The sequence below is a fragment of the Microchirus variegatus genome (assembly GCF_963457635.1).
Source record: "Microchirus variegatus genome assembly, chromosome: 11".
Taxonomy (NCBI): Eukaryota; Metazoa; Chordata; class Actinopteri; order Pleuronectiformes; family Soleidae; genus Microchirus; species Microchirus variegatus.
In genome coordinates, this window is record NC_139812.1 from 10,864,330 (window position 1) to 10,886,353 (window position 22,024).

Here is a 22,024-nt window from a genome sequence, read left to right on the forward strand (position 1 = left end):
CCACCGTTCCAGAGGGGGGAGCTGCACTTCTAAGAGCTGGTGTGCTAATTATGTCACTTCCGGGTATTGGCCAATCACAAGACAGTTGGGAAAGCTCTACGCTGGCTGGCCAATCACAACACAGTCTGTCTTCTGGGTGTGAGAATTCAGTCTGAAACACCGCGGCTGAGGAGAGCGTCAGTAAGGAGAGATTTCTATCGGCTCCTTTACAGCAACTAGGAGGTTTTTGACCCTAAAAACAAGTAAATGTATGTAAGTAGACCTCCATAACTAACATATATGTGCAACAGGACCACTCTATGTGATCTTTAAATTGTTGCACCACAGTTGCAGAATATATCATGTCTGACAGTGACAGAAGGAGTGACAGTCAGTGATGCACATTTGTATATCCAAAGAACATGAGAACTGGTTTCTATGAACTATTCAAAAACTACAGCTCCTGGTAGAAACTTGATACGTGTGTCCCAGCCAATCAGAACTGACTGATTCAGAAACTCAGTCATGGCTGGTGCAGCTTTTATTTATCTGGATAAATGTGTTTGCATTTTAAAAACCACTATACTAAATATCCAAACACACGATTACAGCAACCTATGTGGCATCTTTTAAGGGCTTGTCAGACGAGGCAATGATGTCATTCCCTCACCGAAGCTTTTGGCCGATCATTTCCCTGACCTTTTCAAGAACTGACCTAATTCAGAAAGGTTGGCGTCTACTGCTGTCGACAAACACCAGTAATGGCCTTGCAACTGAAAGATGAAATATACGCCTTTTACACTGTTTGTGAGCGCAAGGCAGAAAGACACTCTTAGGTGTGAGACAATAAAGGGAAAAGTCACAAGTCATGATGGAAAAAAATGACAAAATGGTGTATTTAAAGTTACAGTTACAGACATAACGTGATGTGCTGCTGTTCTCCTGGTAACCTGACTTGTATTGATTCTGAACTCCTCAGAGAGGAAGGAATTACAGCCATGCTGGGTTTTCCCACGTCTCAGAGTTACATGTTTATGAGTGTTCTTTTTCGTGCCAAGGTGTGAATTTTGAGTTTTAGACTGAAATTTTAGACTGAAAACAGCAACCATGAAATTTAACATTTTGCCACTCAGAGCAGAAAGCATTGCTGAAAGTGCTTAGTCTCAAAGAAGTAAACAATGGTCCCACTGTTTACTGTGGGCATTCTGTGTTGTTCCACTGCTACTGACGTTGACACTGATTTGCTCTTGCTTGACACCACTTTTTACACTTTGACAGGGACTTTATTGAGTTTATGACCCTGATGGTTGTCAGATGTCAGTATCACCAGGGGATGCTGATGCTCACAGTGATGTGCTGACATCAGCTCTTGCAGAAGTTACAGTGGCACAGACAGTACAGAGTCAGGAAGAGGAAGATACCTGTCATATGTTGCTGACATGCCACAGTTATATTGGTTGCCTGGTCTGACACCTTGCAGAATAACAATGGTAGAATTATTGCTTTATTGTAGCATATATTGTGTGTATATTGTGTGACAGACATTAGGGCCAGTAGCTCAAATGCTGCTTGCTTTATTTCTTGTGTAGTAAGCACTTTGACTGACAGCTGTATATCAAGGGTGCTGCCCCAAATGTTAACCCCACTGCTGTACCACAAACAACAGTTGCTTTCACCTGACAATGCATTTTTAGTAAGGAAGACTTCATCTAAACCAGTTCAAATAAAACCAAACATATCTGCATCACTTTTCACCCTGCCCCCAGTAACCACCTTACTAAATTTGAGGTATTAAAAAGCTGGTAAGTATTTTAAAAAAAAATCCGTTTTAAATCATGTAAAATGAATCTTCATTCTCTGCTCTGAGATTGTGGGGGCGTGGCCACTACAGCCGTTGCACGCGCTCACACACTGTTCTGGTGTGCACGCTCAAGTGGCGACCAGAGTCCGTGAGAGTCGCGGTGAGTCAGTGTTTGTACAGAATATTAACGTCAACGCTCCGCTAACATGCGGAGAATAAACATTTTCACTCATTTTGGTGGTAGTTTAACGACATATTACGTATAAACAGAGGTAATTTAGCAGCAGTCCCCCACCCTTTCTCTCTCCCCCCCACTACCTCTTAATCAGCAGCACCTGCAGCCTCACAGCAGGAGTCGTCTCCTCTTTCAGGTATTTTTCTCTACTCATCTTTCGGTGTTTTAAATAAAGTGTCAGAACTTTTCTGTGTGTTTTTACATCCAAATAAGATATTTTTGGGACAAATACATCTCAGCTATCTAGCAAAACAAAGGCAGTTGTGTGCTGTTACTATGCTAGCGATCACGTGAGTCTGTTTCAATGAGCCGCCATGTTGGCAGTGCTGTGACTGTTTTTAGTTGTACATAATAACAAGTTTTAAGGTCTATGAGGCTCTGAAAAAGGTAGTAGTTATAGCTTGGTAATAGCTATAGCTCTATTTTAGCTGCACTGAACATTCACAAAATGAATGGGACTGGTGCTAGATTTAACTGCACACGTTAAAGCTCCAGAGATCGGAGTTCATAGCAAAACTTGACCAGATCCAGATAATGCTTTTTACAAGTTTTAATAACGGACATTATTACAGACCTGCAGGATCCCGACATCTTCAACTTCCTGATTAACTTCCCTTCATCTTACAAATGGATTTGGCTTTGTGACAAACATTCAATGCTGGAGTGTTGTTGTCACTGGACGGGTAAGTGTCGAGCACAACATTAGCATTGGTAACGGGCAGTGTAATATTGTAATGAGTCCATTATTTGCCTAGAATTAACCACAAACCCTTTGCTTGTGTTCCCATCGCTCTGTCTTCTTCTACTTGATGAACATGTTTCATAGCAGTGATTCACCTCCGCCGTCTATACCGGGGATCTGGTAAAATGCCTGTCTCTGTCTATCTAAAATGTTCTATTTTATTATGAAATCAGCCGGTAAAGAGAGAGGTTTTCTGAGATATTGATTTATGTACTTTATGTCTTCTCTGTAAGTCAATGTGATGAGCTGCGTTTTTTTCCTGCCAGTGGGTGTGTCTGATGCATTACTTTGGTTTTGTGACGTCAATGTCCAGAGCTCTATGGAGTCATGTTGTTAGACACGTCTAAAAAATACTGAACAGAACACTAAAAATAAATGTTTTTGTTCTTTACTCCATAATTACTTGTTCCACAGTTGTAATTTTTTCACATTCTCAGCCACTATTTTATAACCCTATAATGTATGAAGAGGACAAACTCTGTATTTGCTTTACAGGGTCTTTAAATGAGAAAATAATGAGCCATCCATCCATCTATCCAACCATTTGGAGAATCGTGGGGTAAGCTGGAGCCAATCCCAACTGACATTGGGTGAGAGGAAGCTTACATCCTGAACAGGTCACCAGCCTATCACAGGTAGTGTTCTTAAAAATAACTATATTAACATTTAGTTTATACACATGGAAATGAAGCATAGTTGGTCATCCTGCTATACATCACCTCCTGCCCTTATTAGGTCTTTTATCTTCAGTCCCCCATAGGGGCCTCTTCGCTGAATAAACAAGGACAGCTACTAAACCTATGCATTCATTTTCTGGTCAACCGAAGCCCACATAATGACAATGTTCAGACACGGCCTGCAGACTTCCATTGTAAACACACAGTGTATGATGTGCCCCCGACTCCCCTGCAGCCTGGAGAACCTCGTGGCCCTTAATGCAATGTAATGCACATCTTAAACATAGTAGAACAACTTTGCTGTGTTAATGTGTTCATCTAAGACACTCTCACTCACTCTCTCTATTGTCTTGTCAAGTACACACACTTTATGTTGACTACAGTAATACACAGTCTACCACAATGTTCTTGTCTTACTGAAAATGTTTTTGCAGACCAAAGCATTTTTCTCCACACTTCCGACCATCAAGCGGTGTTTTGATACCGCTCCGCTCTGTATATCTATAATCTGTAGACTGCAGCACTGTGTCCTACTGCCACTGTTCACAACATTACCAACTACACATCACTGCTGGTGCGTTTGTTGTGTGGGGAATCAGCAGGAAATTACACTGGCTCAGCTGGTGTATCCAGACAAACCCTCACATGCACACACACTATGTGAAGCAAAAGCGTTTCATTAAAGCCTTGCCGGTCATGCTGCTTTGGCTTGATCCCTCAACAAGCCACATGCCTTGGCTAAATTACAACTAGCAGAGAACAAAGAGCAACTGAGTGTGAGAGAGGAAGACTGTCATGACTCTATTTACAATAAAGACTCAGCTGTGTCCCCCCATGTTTAATTCAAGCAATCAAGACATATTAAAATATGTATTGTATGTAAATTTTAAGGAGGAGGTTTGATTTAGAAAATTGACAAGGCAGACGTCTGTATTAAAACACGTCTTTGCTATTTTTAGTCAGAGTTGGTTCTTTTACAATAAACTTAAAACCTTTGGGACAGAGAGAGTAACTGCTCCCCAAAAGGGGCTACAGCACAATGTCGCAGTGCAGCTAAAATATAGGCGAGCTATAACTCTTCACTATTACCTTTTTCAGAGACTCATAGACCCTAAAACGTTTATTATGTACAACTAACAGTCACAGCACTTTTTTTCTGTCTGTCATCTGTGCTTGCCGTTTTTTGTCTGTATGCAATTACAATACATTTATAAATGTGTCCTTGTAACACACATTAAGACACAAAAGTTTGCTGATACAGTATGAGTATTTATTGGTTCCTGTGTGACTGTCTTTGGTCTGTGTCTGTGTAGTATCAACTTCAGGGCAGAACAGAGTGTTGATATTTTTAAAGGCAGACTCAAAACCAACACCCACTTAGTTTGACTTTTAATTGAATTTATATTTAGTTTTCACCTTGTTTATATTTTAGCATGTTTACATAATTTTTATACTTCTTTCGGGTTCCCCTTTATGGGTCGCCACAGTGGATCAGCTGCCTCCATTTTGCCCTATCTCTTGTGTCCTCTTCTGTCAACCAACTGTCCTCATGTCCTCCATCACAGCATCCATGATCTTTCTCTGTGGCCTTCCTCTTTTCCTACTGTCCGGCAGCTTCATCTGCCTTTGTCCAAAATCTTAACCTTGCCTCTCTTACTTTATCTGCAAACCTTTCAACCTGAGCTGTCCCTTGAATGTGCTCATTTCTAATCCTGTCCATCCCGTCCAATATCTGCATCTTTAGCTCTGCCACCTCCAGCTCTGCCTCTGGCCCAAGCCATACATCATAGCAGGTCTCACTACTGTCTTGCAGACCCTTTCCCTTTTGCTGCTATCCTTCTGTCGTACATCACCCCTGACACTCACCTCTACCCACTCCACCCTGCCTGTACTCTTCTTCATCTTTCTTGTGCACTGTCCATTGTGCTGCATGGTTGGACCTATCCACTTTCGCCACCTCTACCCCTTGCATATTCACCGTACCACCTGTCTCACTGTCATTCACACAGGTATGCTGTCTTGCTCCAACTAGCCTTCATTTCTCATCTCTCTAGTGCATACTCCACCTCTCCAGGCTATTTTCCACCTGTTCCTTACTCTCACTACAGGTTACAATATCATCTGCAAACAACATATGCCAAAGAGACTCCATCCTGACCTCATCTGTTAACCAATCCATCACCATTGCGAACAAGAAGCGGCTCAGAGCTGATCCCAGATGTAATCCTAACTTCACCTTGAACCCATCCATCACTCCACCCTTATCTCACCACTGTCCTCATACATGTCCTACACCACCCTCACATACTTCTCTGCCACTCCAGACTTTCTCATTAAATGCCACAGTTCGTCTCTTGGCACCTAATCATAGTCGAATACATCTGTGGTGCTCTTTCTTGGCAACTTCAACTTTATACCCCTGCAATTACTACAGTCCTGCACATCACCCATGCTCTTGATCGATACCTCTACACTTCTCTTCCTCAGGCATTTTCTCGCCCTCCAGGATCATGTTCAACAATCAGGTCAAAAAGTCCACTGCTCTCTCCTAGACATACCTCCACGGGTATGTCATCTGGACCATCCATCTCAACACACTCTGTTCACTTGTTAGGACATTGTTATCTCTGTCCTTAAACATTCTAACCTGCTGCACATCATTTCCAGCTCTGTCTCCAAGTCATTCTCTCCATCCTTAGTGTCCAGCCTTCCATACAACATACAATTATGAGCCTTTTCCTTTGCCTTCACCACCTTTATTTTCCACCAAGTTTCCTTGTCTTCTTTCCTCTGTCCAGAGGACCAAACACCTTCTTAGCTGTATCCCTAATCAATTTAGTTGTTCTTTCCCAGTCATAGGGTAACTACCTTTCACTACCTCTCAGAACCTACCTCGTAGCTCCTCCCTGAACTCTGGGCTTCTTTCTTTCTTTTCCAGCTTCCCCCATTTAAACCCCGGCACTGCCTTCACTCCCTTTCTCTTCTTGGTTTCCACAGTCAACCTCCAGACTACTATTCAATCCAATGCTGCCCAAACACGTTTTCCCTGGCATCACTTTGCAGTCTCCTCTCTCCCTCAGATTGGTTTTTGCAAAATCCATGACCACCTGTCCTTCCACATTTCTCTCCTTATAACCCCTTACATACCCAGCACTTCCTTGTAACATCTGTTCCCTTGACCAACATCTCCCCTGTGAACACTCCCTACCACTTCATCCAAATTATTCCAGAACTCCTCTTTCTCTTCTTACTGACAACCATGTGGTGCGTAAGCGCTGACAATATTCAACATTACAACTTCTATGTCTCACTTTATACTCATGATTATGTCAACAAACAACACTCTTGCCACCTCCAGAACACTTCACAAACTGTTCCTTCAAAATGACCCCTACCCCATTCCGATTCAGTTTGAATCCGCCTCTGATGCTCCTGGCCTTGCTTCCCTTAGACCTGGTCTCTTGCACACACAATATTCTGTACTCCCTTCTCTCCATTATTTCAGCCTGCTCTCTCCCTTTGTCAGTCATAGTCCCTGCATTTAAAGTATCTTCTCTCACTTCCACACTCCTACACTTCCTTCTGTCTCACTACCTCCTAATACACCTTCCCCCCTCTTCTCATTCTTTGTCTTGTTAACCCGAGCCTTGACCGATCTAGTGCGATAGCTTCAGTGTTTCAGTGATCCGTGTATCTGATTTGGCAAAGGTTTTATGCTCTTCCTGATGCAACTCTCCCCATTTATATGGGCTTGGGACTGGCATAGGAGTATATGGGATGTGGCTGGGTTTTACATCATTTTTATAACATTTATTTTAATTACTACTTCATTTACACATTTATTAGCATATTTATTACTATGATTATTATATTATCGTTATTTATGTAGTTTAGCAGATTTTTAGTTCAAGCTGTTTATTACATTGTTTTAATTCTGCTAAATCATTTTTTTCTGATTTAGTTTTAAGATTTTAGTTATACTTTTATTTATTTTGCGTTTCCTCAGTCCTTTTACATGTATGATTGAGCCTGGTCTCAATTTTTTTGGTTGTGTGTATATATATTTGTGTGTTTGAGTCAACGAGTAAGTGATCAGACGGGGTGAGCGGAGGATGTTTTTATGTAAAGCACTTTGTGTTGCATTTGTATGTATGAAAGGTAAAGTGCTTGATTGATTGACCTCAACAGCTCTACATTTGTGTGTGTGTGTGTGTTTGTGCATGTGGATTTATTGTGTATGTATATCATTTCATAATAAAAGCACAGAGAAGTGCCTCTTCAAATGATTATTGCACAAAAGAAAACAAAATGAAAAGAAAGACATCATCATTATCTTTTTTATTTAATGATGACTTGTATAGCTGGTGACACCACTCTAGGAATGGCAATTGTAAGCTGCTTGACAGGTTTATCCACCAATTTGGTCCAGACTAATTGGTCCATGATCACCATACAAGTATACACAGTATATAACTTGCATTAATTTCCAAAACAACAGCAAAAACATGGTGCCAAGAATGGTGCCTAAGATTATAAAATGTAAGTGCAGTTGTGTTATAGTAGCATTTATCTTAAAATGTTGCTGGTCCATTAGCATAGCCGCACAGAGCAATTACCATGGCTATGGATTTTATCTTCAAATTAAACCAAATTATGCAATTCTTGTTGTTAACTATTGATCAACACATTTTGCTTTTTCCTTTGGGCAATGTATAAACTAAGAATGTAATTATTTGTATGGACCTCATACCCAGGGCTGCTGTGGCTGAGCTTCTTAATGACCTACTCCATTAAGAAGTTCAGTGGCAGAGGTAATGCAAGGACATGGAGATGAATATTATATCATCACTGAATCTAGAGTTTTCTGCCCTGAAAGCAACACTGCTAATAAAGGTTTTATCACCGACATCCCTGGTGAGTCCCTCCAGATGTGGCCATTAAAAAGTACAATTTTTACCCACATATAAAACTGCGACAAAGACAAGGTCATTTTTAAAATCTGTGGATTTTTTCAGTCAAAGTGGCTCTGATAAAGTGTTTAAAATGCTAAACGACAAACTTTTCCCTTATCTATGGAACCCACTGTTCCTATTAATCATTCAAGATAATTGTTTTGTCAAACTAATGATCTCAGCGCGTTGTATTTCCCCTACTTAATTTAACTGAGATGAAAATAGCAGTTTATTGCACAGTTAATGAGAATAGTAGAGAGAAGCTGAAGATGAGCTTACACATTTTAATTGTGTGCTAAAGTATCTACACGAGACTACATGTGCATGAATGTGACAGTGGCATCTGTGCTCAGTTTGCACACAAAAATCAAGGACATACATAGACAAGCTCATCCTAGACTTTAGAAAGTTTCAGGATTTACAGCAGTTACAAATATACACCAGTAGTTTCCTGACTGCAATTTATCACCCAGACAGTAGCCATAAATCTGTAGACTAATACTCATGTATTATTACTGTTGTGACATTTAATCTGTCTTAACCTTGTGTCAAAAGAGGTTCATGCATACCAATACACTAACTAATGAAAGTGTTGGGAGTATAAAATGAAATATATTGTAATATGTGAAAGAAAAAAAGTGAGTTTGTAACTATTCATTCCTCGCAGCCAAGGCCGTTGACAAAATCAGCCATTTTAAATCACAGCACACAGGAGTTGCAGATCCACTGCTGCCTCATTGATTTATCATTATTTTTTTTGGGGGGGGGGGGGTTAAGTCAATGAAACAAACCAATGGAGGCAGCAGTAGAAAGTAGCTCCCATGTCCCTGAAGCTAAAAGCAGTGATTTATTTATATAGTGTGGGAGAGTGAACAGTTTTCAGATTTCCATTCAGGCTGTCCAATGATGAGATAAGGTGGAAAAAAAGGAACACAGACACACACACAGTCAGTACAGACTATATGTCAGTGCCTCATAAAATTGCACTTCACAAAAAACATGAACTATCACTTTAAGAAAGATGAGTAAATCCTTTTAGCACTGACCAAAAAAAAAAGGAAACGTCCATCCATAATTAATGTTTTGATAAATCCAACCATGTTCTCTGCTTGGCTCTCGTTATGTTCAGAGGTGGCATTTGTTTTGGCTGGTTAAAACATATTAGCACAAGATGATGGATAATGTGTCTACCCACCAGGCACAAGTGTGTGCGTGTGTACTTATATATCTTTGTGAGGACCAAAGAACACTATGAAAATACTAAACTACAGGAAGTGACAACATTTTTTTGTGCAAGGGAGGACAATTTTGCTGGCCCTCATGTTCTGTCATACCTCAAAAGGGTTGTTTTTATGTTAAGACTCTTAAGGTTATATTTAGAATTTGGTGAAAGATTTGTGTTCAAGGGACTAAGGAATGCATTATGTTTATGAGTGTCCTCACTAAGAATGTTGTACAAAAATGTGTGTGTTTGTGCGTTGCCAGCAGAGACAATATTCCCTCTGCTCTCATCACTGTTGCCCCATAAGAGATTGAGAATGTATTATTTCACTTGTTCAATCAATTCTCCATTTCATGTGGTAGATGCAGATAACAAACTAACACTCTCATAACAACAAACTGATCCTTTTTGAATTTCACATAAGGTACAAATGATTGCATCCTAGTGTAAAATTTTGGTTAATGGATTAAGGAGGAGGCACTTGATATCTTTTTTTCTCTCTCACAGAATATTCCAGCACATAGGATTTACTCCCAAACTCATGAATGTCATTACCCAGTCAGCTTTATCAGCTTTTACATTTGCTGGGTTGCTTTTTTTTTCTAAAGCAGGTGCCAGTTAACGTCCCTTTAAACGTTTTCTGTTATTACATAGTTGTAAGAAAAAGGATTACAGAATCAGTTGTGTGCTGTTGTATTCTGTTGTTGTGCATTTATTTAAACTATTTTATTTCCAATAAATGTACATGGGGTGATGAACCTTTAGAGTAGTTGTTCAATGGCAGACATACACATGCTTTACTGTAAGTATTATGACAGTCAAAGACCTGTCTCTTGATCTGAACCATTGTTTTATACCATGCAGTATCCAGTAGTTTGGTTGCCATGGATACCATTTCAGGTGTTTTGTGTTCTGCTCTCTGCTAGCGCTTTGCACCATGTGTGAATGTATGTACTCGAGGTGTGTGTGTATCCAGAATACAGAAGACTAGAGCTGTCTGTTAACAGAAAGTTTGTTTTTTTCTCTGCTGCCATATGATTCTCTTCTCTTGCAAGATTCTCATGTTGCTACCCTCCTCTTTCCCATCTCCTTTTTTATTTCCATTCGTGTTCCCACTCTTCTCTCCTATCTCGTCCCCACAGATTCAGTCTGAGTGTCGTAGGTCAGACTTGTATGTTCCATTTTTGGCCCAACAGAGCACTATTCTGCCATTGCTCAGTGCACCCAGGCTGAAAGACTTCAGGAACCATGAAACAGTTAGGGACAGACATGAGGAGGAAGAATTATAGAAAAAGACCAAAGTGGTAAAGGTAAAGCAATATGTAGTCACAACGATGTACTCATCCATAATGTTGATCATAGCACACACACACTCAATAAAACATGATTACATTAAAGCAACTGCCAAGTCATGGATTGTGCCTAGATCAGCGACTCACTCTCAAACAGCCACTGAGAGTAGGTCATTGCGGAAATGTAATATATTTGGCAACTGGGCAGTCATAGTGCAGTGCTACAGGGTGAGCTTAGTCTTGTATGCTGTACTCTATTAAAGGAGTAGTTCATATATAGTGTAGTGTATAGTGTTCTGTATGCAGTTCTAAGACAAGCCAAGATTACTTTTGTAGCTCAACCATCCATTGTCTATCCTCGAAAGGGCGAAAGGCAGGGATACGCCCAGTACAGATCACCAGTCCAATGCAGGCCCAACAAACAACCACCAACTTGCATTCACACCTATAGTCAGTTTACAGTGTCCAATTAACCTCTGTATGTTTTTGGACTGTGGAGAAAACCCGAACAAACATTTTGAGAACATGCAAACTCTTGTTCCAACCGGGATGCAAACCCAGGTCTTTTTGTTGCAAGGCGACAGCTCTAACCACTACGGCACCGTGCAGCCCCTAGCCCAACCAATATTTGATTTTTGAGGTTGTTGCATCCAGCCATCTATCCATTTTCTACCGCATTATCCTCCACATGAGGGTCACTGGGGCTGTGCCAATCTCAGCTGATAGGGCGATAGGTGGGGTACACCCTGGACAGTTCTCCAGCCACATAGAGGCATACCATTCACTCTCATGGTCAATTTAGGGTGTCAAATTTACCTAATCCCCATACTGCATGATTTTGGACTGTGGGAGAAAACGGGAGAACTTGCATGGCCCTAATTAGAAACAATAATTCATTAATTATTGTATTCAAAGAACCAAGATTTGTCCTGAGTGAGAACATATATTGGCCATGTGTCCTCAGTAGGACCTAAATGTAATGCAATGAGTACAATTCAAAAACGGCTTTGCTTATAAGAAAATCCAAAATCAGCACACAGTAAAGCAGTCTAGAACAGGGTTTCCCAATCCTGGTCCAGGTTTTGTGTGCTCCAACACACCTGATTCAAATGGTCAGCTCATCAGCAAGCTCTGCAGAAGCCTGACAACGACCTATTTATTTGAATCCGGTGTGTTGGAGCGAGGGGTTTTTCTACAACATGCAGGACAACAATCTAGAACAAACATACGTACAAAGGCAGCAGACAAAGAACAGCAACATGCACTGGGAGATATATGCTTACAAACAGATCAGATAAATAATTAAAGGGAGAGTGGTTAACAGGACACAAGTGAACTGGATGAAGGTGAGGTTTGTAATCAGTGGAAAGTGAAGCAGAACAGATACAGGGAGTAACACAATCAAAAAAGAGACAAGATAATTAATACAAAATGAAATGGAGAATGATGACTGAAATAATGTAATCCTAACAAGTGACACCCAAAACAGAAATGTAGATTCAACAAAATACAGTGTAAGTCTAGACCGGTGAGCCCAAATGTACAGAAACAAAATGTCCCACAGAGGCAGACATGACACTTCTCAATGTCTCTGGTGGTAAAACTGCCTCTTAATGACCTCCAACAAATGTTCGCATTTTAATATTCCCCCCATCCACATCTCCTTGAAATTAAATCACAGTAAATAAAATAATATCATTAGAAGATATAGGAAAAGTTATTTTTCTTCCAGCTGAACGCTGATGACATGCAAGCAAAGGAAAAAGACACAGTGCATTGACATAAACGTGTCATAAACAGACAGACTAACCTTAACCATAACTAATATACTGGCCAAGCCCTAACCCTTGCCTTTTGTCCCCATAAGGAATGTAAGACCCCATAATGTGACTGTGTAGGTCCCCACAATAATACCACACACACACTTGAAAAGCCCATTGAGAGTGAAGCATTTGTAGCCAAAGTACAGTCAGAACACCTGACCCTTCCATTGAGAAATATCACTTTTCTCATTTATCGTCCATACATTATTGTTTGTTTAACACCAGCAAAGATAGATAGATAGATAGATAGATAGATAGATAGATAGATAGATAGATAGATAGATAGATAGATAGATAGATAGATAGATAATGTTGAAATAAGAGGAGCTCACCTTCATGGTGCATCCTTCAGTTGCTTAGTTCACTCTGAAACACATGTGCTTTTCTGGGTGTGTGTGAAAAATTGAAAGTGTGTGTGTCAGTCTGTAGCTATGAAATCTGCCGCTTCCCCTCCTCTTCCTTAAGAGTCTCAGGGGAGGGGAGTTCGTCGCTCTCCGCAGCGAAAATGTGTGTTGTAAATGCATGTGAGTGTGTTGGAGAGTGAAAGTGTGGCTCCTCCTAACCTCCCCTGTATGTATGTATGAATGAATGAATCTGTCTATTTGTTATTTTAAATGTTTTTTTATCATCTTTTCTTTTATCTGTGCTCCCTGTGCTTTCCTCTCTGAATGTTTCCGGTGCTCCTTTCCTCCCTTCTTTTCCAGTCTCACTTTCCTCCTCTCCTTTTCATCTCACGGTATCATGTGTACGTCCACCTACTTCTAACACTCGCTCTCCCTCTCCCCTCTCTCTCTCCATCCTCTCTCTCTAATAGAAAGCTCACATTTCTCTCTTCTCCCATGCAGACACAAAATAAATAGATGGTCTTGCTCTCCTCTTTTTTTCACTGTCCATCCATCCACTTGTCCTGCTTTCGCCTGGTCTCTCTCTCCCTGCTGTGCATCACTGTGAGCTATACCCAACCCTTGCTTTTTTGCTTCATTGATCTGCACACACCCATTCTTTCCAATCCTGGTCCACTTTTGTTCAGATGAATTGGGTTAAAGAGAAAATAAATGTACATGACAAGATGTTATTGATTTAGCTACACCTTTCTCCTGTGTCTTTTTCATTAGTTTGTTTTTCCTGCCCTTTACTGTTGGATCACATGTGGTGTAGGCACACACACACACACACACACACACACACACACACACACACACACACACACACACACACACACACACACACACACACACACACACACACACACACACACACACACACACACACACACAGGAAATGCCTCCCACTTTCTGATTAGATTTGCGACTGAGACGGAAAGATTGAGGGTTTAGAGGGAGATGCTGCAGTGTTGTCTGGTGTGAATCTCATTGTGAATGATTGTTAAGTTATTGTTGGAGGTTTTTGTTATGCAGTGGTAATAGTGATATACACATACACATGCACAGACAGCAGCTCCTGTTCAGAGGCAGAGTACAGTAAATATTTTAAAGACCCTGCAGCTGCGTGCTGACAAAGAATTGCCAACAGTGGGCGCTGTTACTCTTCACAGTACAGAGCTGCTAGTAATGCAGCTCAGGGGGAAAAACATGAGAGATTTTTGAAATGCACCTTAAACTGACCAAGAACATTAACTTACACTTCTAAAACAGAAAATGAGACACGTTATCATAGTAGTGCAACTTCAACTCTAGTGTTGTATCATTGACTGTGTTAACACTGATAATCTTACTTGGCTTTATTCTGAAAGAGAGAGTTTTCAAAATCCATAAATTACCACTTACATGTGAAAGAGTGTGCTTATGAGTCATATAAACTGTACGTTACTGTACTGTATGTCTACAGCTGTGAAACCACCTTTACTAAGTTATAATTACTTTTACTCTATTTACTATACGGCAATGTTTCTACCCCTGCTCCTCAGGGATCAATGCCCTGCATTTTTTTGATCAGGGTTTCTCATTCCTGGTCCTGGAGAGCCACTGTCCCATTTGAATCAGGTGTGTTTGAGCAGGAAAACCTCTAAAACATGCAGGGCAGTGTTCCCTGAGGACCAGGGGTGAGAAACACTGCCATACTGTACAATACTCATTATATTTACTATATAATTACTACTTTACACTTTTATTGCAGAGCCTTCAATGGATTTACCTGAAATCCACTGAACCTGGTTTAAGGTTTTATTTCTCATTTCTGTCTTTCTACTGTGAAGCACATGTACATAAGTACTATGTAAATATAGATTATTATTATTGAAATGATGATTGTTATTATAATCAAATGAAGATGCATAGTATGACTTACAATAACCCACATGTCCTAATGTGATTATTGCTGATTCCAAGCATTACATTAGTTTAACTTAACTATGAATCATCACACAGTTCAATACACACTTTGAAACCAAAAACACACAACCACACACTTGTTAAAGGAAGACGTGTTAAAGTAAGTAAACATCCCAGTGGGCACATTAATGCAAAAGTACTGTGCCTAAAGCTTGAAAGGAATCCAGAGCTTTATTTATTTTATCTACTTAAAATGTTTGATCCTCGAGAGTGTAGTAATTTTCCAGTTTTATAGCAGTGGCTGTAAATTTGTTCCTCTGTGAAATTCAAGACAAAACATTTCCACAAATCAGCATATTAAAAGGCAAACTAGAGGGAATATCACACATAATAATGTTTCCTATGTTATCTGAAAATGCTTTTAATTGATTTACTATGTTCTCAGTGATGTAAAGTGTTCAACAGACTCAAAGAGCTTTTGAGGAAGAGAAGAGATGCAGTGAGTAACTTTTCTTAAAAGGAACCCCGGCTATAAGACTTGTAGTTCTTAAAAGATAAATGTTAGTATCAGTTAAAATAAATTGATATAAAAAACCTTCTTGATGTCTTAGTTTTTATAAAATTTGTGAAAATAGTTTAACTCGTAGGTCGCCATTGTTGTTAACGTCGCAATGCACTCTGGGTAGTGACGTAAAAAGGTTGTACTGAGGTCTTCGGGACCCTGTTGTGGTCGACTAAAAGCCTCAAATGCTTCTGGCGAAAAATGTCGAGAACACAGCCGCGGATCTTTAGGAAGTTGTGTCCTTCCACAGGCATCTTCCCACTCCTTTTTCCTCTTCTTGTCAGTGGGAAAGCTGTGTAAACTCACAGCACTTCCCTTGTTGTCTTTCGAAAAAAGCCAATCGAAAGTCGACCACAGCTGCTAAAAGACCTCACCGGAGCGGGTGGATACAAACGGAGACTTAAACCAAATGCCTGTCCGACAATTCTCCCACATAAGGAGCCTAAACGCCCGCGTGAGGCGAGTGAAATTTGCGTTAAAAAGCGCCAGAGACAAGAGACGCTGGATGCTCTCCTGAGCAGACAACCCGCTTCTGCAGTCGCCGCTTCACTGTATATCCATATATACCATGGAGACGCAGTTGCCGCACGTACACCACAGGTTTTGTCCCACTCTCGCCTCATCCCGTCTTTCTTGCTCTTCATTTTGATGCTCGTTTTGTGAAACATTGTCAGTGCTGTCCTCCTCCTGTATGTTTCGCTCGGGTTCAAATTGAAAAGGCTGAACAGATGACATGTTTATGCTGAACAGTCACAACAGGGTCCCGAAGCCCCCAGTACAACCTTTTTGCGTCACTACCCAGAGTGCATTGTGACGTTAACAACAATGGCGACCTACGAGTTAAACTATTTTTACAAATTTTATAAAAACGAAGACATCAAGAAGGTTTTTTATATCAATTTATTATAACTGATACTGACATTTATCTTTTAAGAACTACAAGTCTTATAGCCGGGGTTCCTTTTAAACTAAGAGGACATATGGCCTTTTCACAAGTCAGCGAGCACCACAGTCATGTGACATTTCTTCAACTATAATAACTTGTCTGCTCACAGTCTAATGCGCTGCAGCTAATTGCATAATCAATTTACCTCACGAGGAGTGTGGCATCTAGTGGATTTTCACCATTTGTTCAGTTTAGCGTCTGTGTGTGTGTGTGTGTGTGTGTGTGTGTGTGTGTGAGGCTGGCCTAAATTAGATTAAGGAAATTTAAAGATTTCAAAACTGACAGCTGGGCAGACCATTGCCTAGGGTTGAAAGAGTTGTGTCTGGAAGAGCATTTGTAAAAATAAATATCTGCCAAATCGAATATGATCACTGAAAAAAAACAACACCAAAAAAAACTGACAGCTCGTGTACATCTAACCTTCAAATCCTGGAAAGACATTCAATTATTGGGTGTTGCAATATAACACACTATCACAAGTGCAACAGTCAAATGTGAGCAGTGGAAAACACAATATAGACTTCCTTTTTTTTCATTTGAGGCAATAACTCCCTCTACTGTTCTTTATGTATAAACAGAAGAGATCCAGTCCCTGCACTAGTTTTTTGATTTTTTTGGACTTTGATTTTCATGATTTGGTTAGAGTTGTTTTTGTCTTGCATATAGACTACTACTGTTGTGTTTTTGTCCTTGTTGGTTTTTGTGAATTTCCCGCCTTGTAGATTACTTGCCCCGCCCTAATTAGTTTCACCTGTCTCTCCCTTCCTGGTGTGTCTATATACTCCCTCTTCTCCCTTTGTTCTGTCAGATTGTCTGTGTTGCTTTTGCTTCTGGTTTGCTCCTTGTGTGCTGTTCCCTGGTGGTTTTGATATCTGCCGTTTTAACTTTACCCCTGTGCTGCTTTGCTTAGCTCTTGTTTTATTTTTGCTTGAGACTGACATTGTTTAACACATTAAACCAGTGTTTCCCAATGCTGGTTTTCAGGGACCCAGTTCCCTGCATGTTTTAGAACGTGCCCTGTTACAAAACACCTGATTCAAATGAATTGCTTGTTATCAGGCTTTGTTTGTCATCACAACTGTGACAAGTCTTTCATAAATCGTCTGCAGTCGTGGCACAGGGATTCGCACATGGATATGTCCATCTAGCTGTAGTAGGTGTAACATGCGTGGTAATGAAAGCTGCGCAAAAGAACAGTGCTTTAAATGTGAATCAAACAGTCTTGAACAGAAGCAGTAAACTTTTAAAGTGAACTCGCTGGAGCAGAAAACTTAAACAAAAGCCAGAAGCCTTAAATAAAGTTGCTGCTGAAGTAAAGTGGAGTTGAACTCGAGCCAGACTGTCAAACAAGGAAACAATCAATTTAATTGGTGCCCACTATCCAGTATTGAATGCAATGATACAGGTGATTGATGGTAGTAGGCTCCTGGCCAAAGGCACATACTCTATATACCCTCTGCATTTGTTTTCTGGCCTCAAAATATGAGTGTGTTGGCACCAGCTGCTTTCACAAAATCTCTCCTCTGAATTTTTGCCAAAGGATCAGTGTTAGTTAGGAAGGGGAGAAACTGTTATGAAATGGCTCCTCTTATTGCTCCCACACAGCATCCTCTGTAACTGGTATGAGAAACCAACCATAATTAACAAATCACTCACACAGATAATGTGTCTGCTCGACAAAAGAAAGTAACTGTCTCTTGATTAATGTCCCAAAGCAAACACTGGAACATTTCTACTGAAAGATAAATGATATGTTAACAGCATTGTGGGGAAGTCGCTTTATGCCTCAGGTTAACTACAGCAGACATTGTGCATGTAAATCTCAAGATAATTCCTGTCTGGACACAACTATAAGATCTGTCCTGCTGTGAAAGTGGAGACAAAACCCATAGGATTGAACAGCAGTTCACAAATCCTTCCTCAGAAATGCCCACTGTGTTCAAAGCAGCTATTGGTGTATTTCATTTATGCAACTAATTCAACTCTCACTGCAATCATGAAAATACTACGAGGCAAACAGTCACATAAATATGAGAGCGGTTACAGGAAGACGTCACATCTATTATTTCCAGTAATGACCTGGATGGAAATTAGATCAATATAATTTGCGCAAGATACAGCAAATCCCACAGAGGATTATGTAATGTTTTCAAATAAGAAACGGAACGAAAGATGGAAAATGTGAAAGACATTAATTTATGAATCAAATAAAGCAGTTTTAGGACTACATCTGATCTACAGTGTAGTAATGGAGTCAAACAAATGTCACTCTTTGCATCTTTATTTGATGATTTAACTATTTGTAGTAGTTCAATGGACCCTTTGGACCCAAATGAAATGTCAGCTTATTTTATTGTTGTTCTATTAGAAGGCCAGATTCCAAAGAAAATCTCCAAAAACAAAATCTAATAAATATGCCTTAAATGTTACTCTCCTAGCCTGTCTCGTCTGCCAGCTGCTGCATCATCCTTCCTCTTTCTGAAAGTGTATCAAAAGTACACAGTTAACACACCCTGCTACAGTGAAGTGTCCGTCTGAAAACCTAGCATTCAAAATACAAGTAGTCATCAGAGACCATTAAGTGCAAATCAAAGCAGTACATATAATAATGGATTATGCATACAGTCATTAACTAAATTGCTAATGCTTTTAAATCCGCTCAGATGCACTTACATTGCTGTGCAAAAGCAACTGCTGCCAATACCAAAGTGCATGTGCACACGTGCATTATATTTTACTTGTTGAAAGAGTGTTCAAGCTGCACTCTGTAGCTTTTGGTGATTTTTGTTGTTATCGTTCAGCCTTTGTTTGGTCTTTGTGAACATAAACGAGGGAACATCATTTGTATTCTGCGCCCTTCATCTGAAAAACAGGCTCTGTCAAGTCCTGACTCAGGGAGGGAGCATTTGTGTGTATACACCAGCAATGCAGGGCCAATCATTTGTCCCATGAAAAGGCAGTACAATTCACTTCTGTAAATGTTGTGGGTGTTGTGTTTTCAGTCATAATCCAACCTCCAGCACAATGTTGCAGTCGTTTACATCTGTCAAAACACACCACTTCCTGTGTGCAGTGTGGGAATGTTGCCAGATCAGAGGAGATCTGTTTAGCTTTTGACTCTTAATTATGACTTCCTTTGAATCTCCTCCTGTGGGGACAAATAAAGTGTTTTGAATTTGAATTTAAACACTACCATACTGTCAACCTGCAAAAGAATCCTTGTCTTAAACAGCAGCTTTAGACTTGAATGAAAAACAACTAGTCCGTGGCACGTGTGTCTGTGTAAAGGATCGATGCAACATCACTGATCCCAACTGCCATAAAACACAAAACACCAACAACAAGCGTACGTGCACTTTAAGTGTCCTTGTGTGTGAGTGCATATGTGCATGTCCGCACAACGGGCAGAGGCTCATACATTATCCTATTGCAGACACACTTAGAAAAGGAGCGTTCTGGAACGTTGCGCTGTTTACTTTCAGCATCAAATATTCAACGCACGCCTTTTCACTCCTCATCCCGACACTACATCTCTGTAGACGTTCGGCGTTTGAATGCTAATACTGTTTACCTGCAAGCAGCAACTTCCATCTGTTAATGAAGTGCTGAATACAACAGAGGAATGAAATGAAGGCAGATTGATCCAGATCTTACAAACGTATGCTGTGTCTTGTTCAAACAAGGGTACAGAGTCCTCTATTAGTTCTTCAACATAGTTTTATTAAAAAACAATGTCAACAAAACTACTTGCTGCAGTTGCTCCTTACAAGTGTGCTTTCTAGTTATGCAGAACCAGGATTTAATATTTTAACACAAATCACAGCACTTCCATCTGACTCCAGTTCCCATGTTTTGAAACTTACGTGTTCCAGTTTGTCCCTTCTGCGAAGCCACACGCTGGCTGAGTATTCCTGCTGCTGCACTGCTGTTATTATCGAATTGGTGGGAATTGCCGTCGCAGAGAGCCCAAACCCTAACCCCTGACCCCTCAGATCCATGGGCCCACGCATCCCGTGCAGTTCCATGATACAGCTCGATACTTGAGTGGATGGCACAGGGGTCTTCAATCTCGATAAAGAAACCTCTTAACGTATTGATCTCATCTCAATATAATCAGAAAATGCTTTCTTTTTGGGAGGCATCATGTATATTTGGTCCGACTGCACCTTTTCTTTGTGTTGCATAGAGTGAATAATTAATACAGTCATATAATTGTCCAGGAAAAAGTTGGTTTTCTTCTTTTTGCTGTTGATGTTCAACTCCGGTAAACTGTTTTCCATGAGGATGTTGAGATAACAGATAAAGTATATGACAAAGCTTTCAAAATCCTTCTCCTGGCCACAGTTCAACAATTGACTTAAAGATATAAAAGAGTTTTAAGGTTTACTTTCTCCAAAAATAATCAATGGAAAGCTTATATCATACCCATGCGCTCATAAAGGAGGGACATCCCTGTCTTCACCAGTGTTGGCAAATTTCCACAGGCTGCAGGGAATTCTCAGTCAGTGTTGCTCCAAAAAAAAAGTAGGTCTTCGTCTTTCCATGACAGCCAATATCAGACTTGTTAGTCTCATGTCTCAACTGACCAGGAACTCCGACAACTCCGATCAGGGTTTCCACCGATTCAGGCATCCCTAGTGTAGGAGCGTGTATCTATATGTGTGTGTGTGTGTGTGTGTGTGAGGAAGAGGGGGAGAGAGGACTGGAGGGAGGGGTTGAGAAACTCCAGAAAGTGGTAGAAAGAGAGAAGGGACAAAGAGAGAGAGAGAGAGTTGTGGTGATACTGATGCAGAAGAAGGAGAGAAAGGGAAGTTCCTTGAGTGTAACAGTTTGTCCGACAGACAGTAAATGGACACAGTCTAATCCGCGCCTCTCCAACTCTGTCTGTCTGTCTGCTTACATTTTAAATCAGGTCCTATTTTTTCTGTTCTACAATTGATTTTTCCATCTCTCACTCAGCTACAGTTTGCCCTCCTCTTTGACTGACTGTCCCATATGTAACTCTGGCATACATACAGTACACACACACACACCACAGACCCTGGCACACCACAGCAGAGTGGTGCAGTGAGGCTGCAGTACCTCTCCTCTCTTACCTTGACTTGGCTCAGTGTGACAGAGAAGCAACAGAGCTTAAAATCTTTAATTGGCTCATAGATGGCAAATGGGCGAGACACACACACGCGCACACACACACATACACACACACTGTCTAAATGGTGAACTCATTAGTGGCAAACAGACAACTTAACTCTGTCAAATGGAAGTAATCTATTTTAACTGCATGTCTTGGCTCCCAGGAACTGCTGTTAAAAGGCTTCACCGCCTGACACAGAAAACCAGTTCTCTTCATTTTCTTCCACTTCTTATTTGAAGAAATATAATTGTGTGTTTAAAAACATCACTTCATCATTCTATCAGTCACATTTAGCAGAAAATGGTTAATTATTAGTACATTATTCTGTTATTCATGGACAAAAACCAAACATTAATTGTATGCCC

At 40.4% G+C, this 22,024-nt stretch overlaps 1 protein-coding gene across 1 annotated transcript in view; it reads right to left on the bottom strand.

Annotated features, from left to right (window-relative positions):
- The window catches only part of LOC310934330 (inactive phospholipase D5), a gene marked incomplete at both ends in the record, with an annotated part of 46,308 nt that extends 25,761 nt beyond the window's left edge, over positions 1-20,547 (bottom strand). Inside the window, one exon of the mRNA XM_083898025.1 lies at positions 20,386-20,547. Within this exon, the coding sequence (XP_083754151.1) occupies positions 20,386-20,547 (162 nt within the window). The remainder of the gene's footprint in view (positions 1-20,385) is intronic.
- Positions 20,548-22,024: the final 1,477 nt, after the last annotated feature.